The sequence below is a fragment of the Chelon labrosus genome (assembly GCF_963514085.1).
Source record: "Chelon labrosus genome assembly, chromosome: 2".
NCBI lineage: Eukaryota > Metazoa > Chordata > Actinopteri > Mugiliformes > Mugilidae > Chelon > Chelon labrosus.
This window is the reverse complement of record NC_140338.1, coordinates 17,279,638-17,290,333: the sequence shown is the minus strand read 5'-3', so window position 1 is coordinate 17,290,333 and position 10,696 is coordinate 17,279,638. Positions and strand designations below refer to the sequence as shown.

Genomic DNA, 10,696 nt, shown 5'->3' with positions numbered 1-10,696 from the left:
AGATAATACGCAGCAATGATTTGACTGAGGTTGTTTTTCATCATTTAATAAGAAATACTTACTTTTTTTGTAAACCAGCTTTTCCCCACACTGCTCTTATTCAATATTATAACATTTGGCAATATTTAATATCTAACTATGGAATAAAGAGGTATTAACATTCATTTGACACGGTACACTTCATGACTGCACCATTTCTGACCTCCGTTGAATTACGATAAAATGTGCCGTCAGGAAAGGAAACACTTTTTTTTGTTTTTAATATTTTGACATTGGAAAGGGCATATTTTTATATCAAACTAATTTAACATTTAATAACATTTTATACAACACATCACAGAATTAGCCCTTGGGTCAGGATGTTAATAACATGAATAGACAAATGGAGTGTTTAAAAACATTGGGATTTTTTTTATTATTAGTATCACTTCCTAACACTTATAAAACGCAAAAGGAAGCAGAGACAACTCACAACAATGAATACTAAAAGTAAGAACACTTACAGCCGTGACAAGTTTAAACACAACAGTCATAAATATAAAAGAGACAAGAGACGATAACAAACACGTCAGCCGATGTATTCAACGAGTTGTTGGAGTTGTTCGCTATTCTTCACAGCTTCTGGCAAAGACAGCAACGTCTGTGAGTGGGAAATGAAAACATCTGTTACCTCAAATATCCAAATCGTAAATTATAATTTTATTACAGCATAAATTAAAACAAACAAACAAAAAAAAGCATCACTCACCTCTCTGATTTTATTGATCATGTTGTTTAATATCTGAAGCTCATTCTCACTTTTCTGCTGGTTGGCCTGGTGGATCATTTGCTGTGAGAAACATCAAGACGTCATGAACATCTGAGGTCAGATAATTACTAATAAGACAGTTCTGAGATACGGGTATAAAGACCATCTAAGACAAAGAAGTCAGGAAAATTATTGATATAGGTCAATGCTCACATGTCTCTTTGCTCTTTCGAGGAGTTTGACTCTGGCCTGCTCCACTTCCTGAAGACTTGCCTTCAGTCTCTCCACCTACAGACCAAATTCAAGAGATGATTGACAAAATGGCCAGTTTAGGTGAAATGATTTCTCCTTTTGCTAAAAAGATAAGATTTTTATTTGTCACATACACAGTTATACATAGTACAATGCACAGTGAAATGTATTTTTGTACCTGCAGCCAGTAGTAAAAAAGTACTACATTGCACATAACACGCAAGGTAAACAATATAAGTGTAAAAGAGTGATAGTAAATTAATACACACATAATGAATATAGTTATAGACGTCAAAACTGACGCGATCATACCTCCTTCAATAACTGGATTTTCTCTTCCAGGACGTGTGCTGGGTTGGCTGATTGACCACCAGCCTTCCTCAACTCCTCCCGCAGGAACTGAGTCTCAACCTTCGACTGTTGGCAAGCTCGACGAAGCTCAGTCACTTCTTTTCGCAATTCCTGGAAGAAAAATAATAAACAAAAATAAAAAATGATATATATGCTGTCCCCACCAGGAGTGCCCAGTATGTTTTTTCATTCTTATTTGCTGACTTACATTATTTTCAGTCTTGTGTTTATTTAGAATTTCCTGGGCCTCTTGCACTTCTGCCATCCATTCTGCCACCTTTTTCTCATCCTATAAAATAAAGGAGATGCTTTTAAGTCAACTTGCCAGTGATCCTCTCTGCTTTAACAGATCACTGTCATCACTCAGCAAACGTCTGTACCAATACAAAGATCACCTCCTCGCTTAGCGTCATAGATTAAGTCCAGTAACAGCTGCCCTTACCTGAGCTTTCTGCTGCAGAGCCTGATTTCCCCTCTCCACCAAGATATTCATACGACTGAGCTGATGTTTAAGTTCAGACACTTCAGCTTCATGCCTGCTGTTAGCAGCCTCCTGTTCCACCTGCAGGCCAAAGCTGGAACAAAACATCACACATTACTGAATAAGAAGATAGAGTTTATATTCCCAAATTGTCTTTTGTGTAAAAAAAAAAAAAAAAATAGCATCATTATGTTATCTTAATGTCACAAAAATGCAGATAATGTGTTAATTAATTAACTTCCTCATTTTAAATTTTTAACATGACTGTAAAACTGAATGCTTTGTGTTTCAAACTGTTGGCTTGAAAAAAAAAGGAAAATCCATTTTGTGTTTTTTTACAATAGTTTCTAAACACAACAATTAATTTTCAAATGAGAATCCCATGTGAAAAATGCCATTTCCTTTCAAAACATACATTTTTATAGCACTTACATGGTGTTGTGCATCTCTGCCAGCTGTGCATCTTTGCGCTGTTGCACCACCTCCAGCGTGCTGACAAGCTCCGTGACAGTGGTGCCCAGGTCAGCGAGCATGTCTGCCACACTTCTCTGCTCCTCTCTCTCTGGTTCAAACTCAACCGCATTCTTTTTAGGAGTGATGGCCGCAATGCGAGTGAAGGCGCTGGTGTCACTGAACAAAGTTTCAGACTCTGGAGGGACTGAAGTGAGAGCTGCAACTTAGATTTCAACTGTACCAAGTCGTTAGATGACATTTGAGCCTTTTATCAATCGAGTTACAGTTATGTTCGTTAATTTTTCCTATAAATGTGAGCAGTTTTTCTTAGAAATGGTCCTTGTTATCCAAAAGCTAGCTGTGCAGATAAAATAACTCTATTATTATTTTGAGTCATGTGTCCATTCAAAAGATAGTGGACAATTTTAGATGATGCTTATTTTCTGGGGGGAAAACATCGCAATTGCAACAGCAGCTGACTTAGAAAGAACAAAATATTAGAGTAGGAAAGGAGCATGACAACACGTCATTATCCCCTCTGACACTGGAAGAGAACATTGGGTTCTATTAGGAAACCAACCAGTAAGTAACCCTTCACAGAACTGTATCTACAAGGGAACACATACAACATGCTGCACATATATTCAAGCTATTGAAATTAAATGGTGGTCAAGATGAGGCACCTTAGCCTATTCAGACTGATGTGGCTTAATCAGCATCACTGTGTCACTGATAATTGCGACGTTCAAGATTTAAAAATAAATTAAAAAAAAAAAAAAAAAGCTACCCAACAGGCTGCTTTTATTAGCAAATAAACACCAACACATTTCATTCTAGTCTTAAGAGAGCCTACGTGTGTGTGGGGTGAGCTGGATTACCTGATCCAGTTGGAGTGTCTGTTTTGACGTCTTCCTCCTCCTCAGAAGTTAATGCCACCATGATGCTGTCGACAAAGGAGCTGGAGAACTGATGAGGGTTCCCTCTGTGGACTGATTGAGACTCTTTATCCTTCTGTGGTTCTGCTTTCTGAAATGTAAGGCATATAAACCTGTGTGGGACAAAGTCTCTAAAAATATTTCACTTGCACAATTAATCCAGTTCTTCTAACTACAACAACGGTGAAAAAATATTTCAAGGGTTCAAAACCACAACTAATAATATATTAATACACATTATTTGAGCACATGCAACAGTATATGGAGCAAAGTTGTGAACTCTGGCCGAGTTGTTCTGTACTGTATCATGTTACTGCAAATTACCTCATCCCTGAGAGCAGCATGTAGCTCGTTGGTCAGTCCCCGCAGTGTGTGATGCAGCAAAGTGATTTCAGTGACCGCCTGAGCAATCTTCTCTCCAAACTCCAGCTGGGATGCACTTTCTCTGGACTTTGTGGTTTCCAGCTCTTCCTGCAAATTGATGTTCTCAAGCCTTTATCACACACAAAGAGACAGACAAGTTATTATTCAGTTTATAGAGCAAGCAAACAACTTCAGATTAGCAGGGGGATTTGCTTAGGTATAAAACTGCACATAGAAAGTCTGTTTATGTGTAGAAATATTTACCTTAATCAAATATATTATAAAGCCTATTCAGACTTATATCTTCATTCACACAAAATACAAATCCCTTTCAACAGATATGTCGCATCCATATCTTAAACGTAACACATACAAGAAGCGTGGTAGGCAAAAAGTAAATGAATAAATAAATCAGTGGTTGTTGCGGATGACAAACACCAGACTAAAGAGGATGAAAAACAGCAAAAGATGAGATGGCTGCTGTTAACTCACTGAAGCTGACGAACTTCTTCTTTTAGGTCTTCACACTGGATGTTTCTCTCCCGCAGCGCCTGCAGGTTTGTCCTCAGCAAACGCTCACTTTCAGCAACCTGCTCCCTTGCCAACTCATTCTCCATCTGCAAGAACTGAAACGTGACGAAAAGAGGAAAATTAAGACTATCTGAGATAGATCTGTATAATGAATGAAAACGTTATGATGCCAGAATGAAATACAAAGCTCTATAGGAAATGCTGAAGATTCTCAGGAATGAGAACGAGAGTACAATAAGACTTGTAAGAGAATAAATTATTTATGTTGTATTTATTATTTGTATACTAAGATATTGTTTTGCCTTCATTTATTGACCATGCAGACAGTGGACAGCACGCATAAAAGAACAGCAGTAGGGTCTAAAACACAGTAATCCGTGAACACTCAGTGAGCTAACCTCATTCATTTCTCGCACGCCGCTGAGCTGTGTACAAACATCCTGGAGCTGCTGGATCTGTGTGCTCTGAGACCGTGAGAGGGTCTGCAGCTGACCGAGTTCCTCCTCGCTCTGAACCAGAGCCTGACTCAGCTCAAACACGCGCTGCTCTGACTGACCTAGTGATGCCTCCAACCTGGGCACGGTGAAAGACAAAACACACGCAGCAGAATTAGTTTGCAGAAATGTGGCCAGGAGCTTATCTCGCATAATTCAAGCAACTTCAACTCTTAAAAATTTAAAAGTCATATATAATGTTACAGAACAGACCTATGAATGCTTGTGGCAACAACTGTTAACATGGGATCACAACCACTTACTCATCTGCCCTCTCTCTAGCTTGCTGTATGTCTTTCCAAGACTCCTGCAACCTGAGGAAAAAAAAAAAAAAAAAGGTTTTAAGAACATGCATACTGCATTTCAGAACATATCTGTTTGCTTTCTAAGCTAAACAAAGTGTTATTACGAAGTAATTAGTGCCGTTTCATACTTTGTAGTCTCTGCAGCAAGGGCCTGCTCCAAGAAAGCGTAGGATGCCAGTGTGGAGGACACCGTAGCAGATAGCTCCGTCACCTTCCTCTCCAGCAGGCCGCTCTCCTCTGATTTTTCTGTTAGCTTCTCTCGTAGCACGCCCATTTCTATGCATTTAATAGAAAATTAGCAAATATATAGGCTGATGAGGGAGAAAACCATTTTAAAAGGGAACCAGGGGAAGTTCTGTTTTTACCTGACGACAGGATTGTCACCTGCAGATTTAAATCACTAATCTCTTGTCTGGCAGTTTGGAGATTCAAATGAGTTTCATTCAGTTGTTCTTCAATCTGTTGAGAGGAGGTTATTCAAAATGTAAGATGCAATTTTATCGTTATGTAAATATCCAAATTAAACTAAAGGTGTCTGACCTGCTCCCGCTCTTCAACAGCTTTGTCTCTGGCTGAAATGTGTTCATCCTTCTCTCTCAAAGCCGCAGCAGCCCTCTCATTCAACTTCAGGAGAATGGGAGCTGTTTTCTGCAGAAGGCTTCTGACTGTGTAGAGCTACGAAAACACAAACATGAGCGTTATGAGCATTATCACATGTATGGTTGTGCAGTTATTAGGTCAGGGTTGCACTTATTAAATTAACATACTTCTGTCCTCAAACTGGACTGATCATCCAGGGTTTGAGATAGAAGATCAGAAGCCGAGTTCAGTGTTTCAGCGCAGGTTTTGTTTAACACAACCTGCATGTGAAGAGGAAAACAAATAAACAGAAATAAGACATGGTATAGATCTTAAGCTGAATAAATTACAGTAGAGTTGTTTGTTTTCTGAACCTGTTCTGGGTACGTCTGGTTTAGGGCGGCCAAGAGGTCCTGCTGACACCCCACACTCTTCTCTAGTGCAGAGATTTCTGCAGCGCAGTGTGTCCTCAGCTGCTCCATCGCACTGAAGACCTGAGAAACAATATTTTGTGTATAATATTAATATTATATGATTTATGTAGCCACATCGCTGCTAGTCACTGGGTGTACACACAACTATTGAATGATTAGTACTTACTGCCTCCTTGGCACTGAAAGCCTCCTCCATCTGAGTTTTCATATCATTTCTTTGATTAAGAGCTTCTTTGACCTTATGCATCATTCTGGTCTGTGTGTCCTTTGATTTCTCAAATAGAGTCTTCATGTGCTCATACTAAACAACAGAAGAATAATAAGAAAATTATAGCACTACTAACAGTTAACATGGTTTCCTGATCAAAGATGAGACATCTTTACGTACATGTGAAACAAGGCTTTGATGGTCCTCTTTGACAACGTCACTCATTTCTTTCATGTTGCACAGAGCAGCATCTGTGTCACTACTCAAGGTTGCCTGTTGAGACAAAGACTCTTCACTGTTAGTCATAAACAGTCACTCAATGAGTGTAGGGTGCTTAAAGCCCTTAAGCACACAAACAGGTGAGAGTACTTTATGTACTGTATGCAAACTAACATAGGCTGTGGTTTGTGTAGTGGTTTGTGTCTCACCATGGTGATCCTCATGTCTTTCATTGACTGCGTGAGGTTCTGTAGAGAACGTCCATCAAGCTCCACCTCATCGATCCTTTTCAGAGCCTCCATATACAGGTCTCTGTACATCGAGGTCTATATGAAGTAAAAGAAACAAATGACTGAGACATGATGATGAGCTCTGTGATAAGTTCTTGTATAGATCTAAATGCAAGCATCGTGTTATTGTGAGATTTTCTTTTCCCAAACAGAACATTGGCGTCACGCTTCCTTACCTGACTGAGTTCAGTGTGGTCCGTCTGAACTAGTTTCTCTCTGAGGTCTGAAGGAGCAGGGCCTGCAGGACATTCTTGTGTCCTGGCTGAAGCCAACTGCTGCACCAGGGCCTCAACCATGACCATGCTAGACCTTAGCCTCTGCTCCAGCTCCTGTCTGGGGAGGCTCTCTAAGGTGCCTTGAAGTAAACTGAGATCACATCCACAGACAGTGAGAGGCAGCCAAAGAAATCACAATTGAGTTCAATCACAATTAGTTGTGCCCATAATCATGAAAACTGTGGTAACCTAACTGTGAATAAATTACTTGATCAAGACAGGACACTCACTTCCACAGGAGCGGGTCAGTCATGGTGCAGGAATCAACCACAGAGAATTCCCTCTCTCTCTTAAACAGGCCAGATGTATTGAGGCTGCGGTCCACTAGTTTCAATGGACTTGTGCCCACGCAGACGCTGTGGGACTCTACAGGAGTAGCTTTGGCTGATGGGGCTGTAAGGACAGCAGAAGGTGGAGCAGAAGCAGGGACGACTGCAGGCTCCATCTTTCCAGATGCTAAGATGAGGAACTCTGCCATCTGCCGAAGTTGCTGCTTAAGTGGACCATCAGGAATCATTGGTATGTCCAGAACTGGTTTCTTTACTTCAGACTGCGGCACTGCACTGTCCTTTTCTCCCACATCCTCAACCGGCTCTGAGACTGGACCGGACTGGGGCTTGTGACCTAGAGTTGTGGAGTTGAACAGAGGACGAGGCATAGGGCTTTCCAAATACTCTGTCCATAAACCAGCAGGGTCAATGTTAACAGGAGCCAACAAGCTTTTCTCGTCGTCGAGAGCTGAATCATCAGCCAAAAACTGGTCCTGAGCAGTGAGCTCATTCCCATGAGCCTTTAATGACGGTAGTAAGGCTCTCTTGACAACAGGACTGAGGAACTGCAAATCTGAGGCAAGGGAGGGACACTTTGACAGGACTTTCAAAACATCAGGGAGGTTTTCTGCAGGTTTTTCCCCAGGATTACAAAGAGCTGGTCCATTTCCAGATGAACCAATGGCACTGTCTTTTGACTCGTTGGGGTCAGGAAGGCCCCCGGAAGGAACCTCTGCTGATGATGTAAAATGACTGCAGTCAGGAATCTCAGTCCTTTGAACCACAGACGGCAATGAACTGTCTTTGGGATGTACTGGAGACTTGGAGGTTTCTTGACAATTAACGGTTTCATTATCCAAATCTTTAACAGATGTGTTAGTCACTGAAGATCCACTAATAGCTGGTGAGTCAGAATCTACCACGGCTTCATCCTTATTTGATTGACTGTTATTGTTATCTTGAATGTCACCCTGTGCAACTGAAGCAGATTCACCGTTTTCATCGAGTGGTTGACAGATTACAGCCTGGTCTTCAGGTAGAGGGAAGGTCTTCTTAGACCACTGGTTATCATCTGGGTTTTCAACCTCACCTTCAGTTGTAATGGTCGAGCTGGATGTAACACCCTCCTGTCTGACAGCCTGACTATCAGGTACCACCAAGCTTATCTGGTTGACGACTGCAACACCAGTGCTGCACAGCGATGGTTCCTGGGTGGCGAAAAAGCTCTCACATGGAGGTGATGAACAATTCTGAATGTTACCGTGTAATTGATCTAAATGATTATTACTGCCTTGCAAAGCTGTCATACTTGGATCTGTACCACTGTCATGTGTCTCACTGCTGGACACAGTGTGGTCGGCTGGTAGAGGGAGAGACTGATCTGCAACACAGGCACGCTGTGAATTTTCTCCTCCAGTGCAGTTAAATGACTTGAAGGTGACACCAGGCTTCTCAAAATCATCTGTGGTTTCAAACAACGTGGTGATGATGGGAATAATAGGCAGTTCGCTGCTATAGTAAGGATGATCAGCGTGATCCACTTGACACTGCTTGCCACAATCATAAGAGTAGTTGGTTGAATTTATACTGTTGTCTTGTACAGGGCCACCAAGATCTGCCTTAGGCAGAGGAATAGTCTCATCCTGAAGTCGAGTGGAATCTGAAACTTCAATCTCACCTCCATCACAGGCAAATGATTTCCAGGTGACTTGTTTCTCTTCACTGCAGTCATTCTCAAAAACTCTTGCATCGTGTGTGGTTTGTTTGTCATCAGGAACAGCAGAGACAGGTGTGATCTGAACTTCACAGAGATGGGCTGTACTGGTGTCAACAGAGCGATGCTCTTTCATATCAGGATTGTGATAGGGGTGTTCTTTGTGGTCACAACAGGACTCCACTATCATACTCTGAGAGATGACTGTATCTTCCGTCTCACTGTTATGTGTAGCCTGATCTTTAGGCAAAATAATACTCTCTTCTGCACAAAATGAAGAGCCTGGAATCTCAATCTCACCACCAGCACAGATGAAGGATTTAAATGTTACATCTCCAAGTCCTGAAGCAGTCTGAGTAGTTATATCAGTAGAAGGAGGACTGGTTTGTACCGCTCCTGTAGATGGAGAAGAGTCCAATCTTGACTCTGGGTCACTGAGAGAATCAGCCTGTTAATAAGAATGAGTTGTGGGTAAGAAAATGTTACAAATGGGTTGAGAATAGTGACAATACTTTGAAATGTTAGTTAAAAACTTACCATTGTCATTTTCACAGCTTCTTGTGATTTTGATTTGAACCTCGACGATGGAGTTGATGAGAGCTGAATTTCATTGTCCAGACTTCTCAGAGGAGTACGCTAAGAACAACAGAAGTTGAATCTTTGTTAGTTAGCATGCTCGCTGATAATTTAACATTATACACTCTGAATGACACAGGAGTACAAAAATACAAAATAAAAAAAACTTACCAAGCCTTCCCCAGTGGAACCTGACATCCTGGAGGACATGACGGTGAAGCTCTCAGAAACTATCTACACAACTGCAAAAGAAGATCAAAGAATTTTATATTGAACTTACTGGGTTTCCTGTTGTTGCTGTAACTGCTTGGTAGTAAACTGTCAACACATCACCATTAAAGTGCAGGTTCACAACTTCTGTGTATCTTGATACAACAGTGTGATGAGCATACAGTATAAATGCTGAAGTCACCCATGCTTTAAGGGGTTTTAGCAGCATCAGTCAGACAATCAGCTGGATGTCGATCAATATGCCTTTAAGTGCAAAACTGGGCCGCTGTGGATGAATAGTAACAGAAAGACATATGTTCTTGTATTAAAATAAATGCAACTGTTTAGTACATTAGATCCTCTTGATTTGACTAAATCCGACTGTTTAGCTTCAGATAAAAGAGGAAAATACACTCACTTGCTAGTTCATTAGGTACACTGGTGGAAACAGTCCTGCACTAAATCCCACTTCATGGCTATAATATAATATAATATAATATAATATAATGTTCAGTATATGTTGATACTGTGTCATAAATGTAGTAATTTAACTGTATGATCAGGATGTAGTTTGTGTTGCTGTCAAACTGCTTTAAATAAAAACGGTACAACACAATTTAATTCAATAGTACAAACCACAGCCTCCAAAAATGAAAACAGGGTTGAATCAACAGCTCTCTCCGTTATTTTAAACAAATCCTGAACACCATAATCTTCATGAAGATTTAGTGCAGGACTGATATATTACAATGCATTTGTTTTCACTGGGGTACCAGGGGTAAACTGGCTTGTGTATTATTTTTATTTTATTTATTTATTTACACATAATGAGGAATGAGGATTTTGAGCTCCCCAACAAATCACAGCTTACAGACGGCAGAGCTACTGTTTTAAGATACCGGAACCTACACACTGTCAACAAACAAGCCGAGAAGCCAACTTTATAGCATAATGTGAACCATTAGGTATAGACAGCTGACCACAGCTAGTATGTTACCGGATTCATAAC

At 40.7% G+C, this 10,696-nt stretch overlaps 1 protein-coding gene across 1 annotated transcript; it reads right to left on the bottom strand.

The window, feature by feature from the left end:
• spag5 (sperm associated antigen 5) lies at window positions 1-9,873 on the bottom strand. The gene is made up of 23 exons (XM_084564758.1): window positions 9,439-9,873; window positions 7,149-9,349; window positions 6,820-7,009; window positions 6,563-6,679; window positions 6,315-6,407; window positions 6,093-6,227; window positions 5,867-5,986; window positions 5,681-5,773; window positions 5,454-5,588; window positions 5,279-5,372; window positions 5,042-5,189; window positions 4,872-4,922; window positions 4,513-4,687; window positions 4,076-4,209; window positions 3,545-3,713; window positions 3,164-3,311; window positions 2,265-2,490; window positions 1,794-1,926; window positions 1,560-1,640; window positions 1,313-1,462; window positions 962-1,036; window positions 749-829; window positions 1-640 (listed from the first exon to the last, which is right to left on the bottom strand). The coding sequence occupies exons 1-23, from the start codon at window positions 9,445-9,447 to the stop codon at window positions 569-571; spliced, it is 4,830 nt and encodes a 1,609-aa protein (XP_084420884.1). The 5' UTR covers window positions 9,448-9,873; the 3' UTR covers window positions 1-568.
• Window positions 9,874-10,696: the final 823 nt, after the last annotated feature.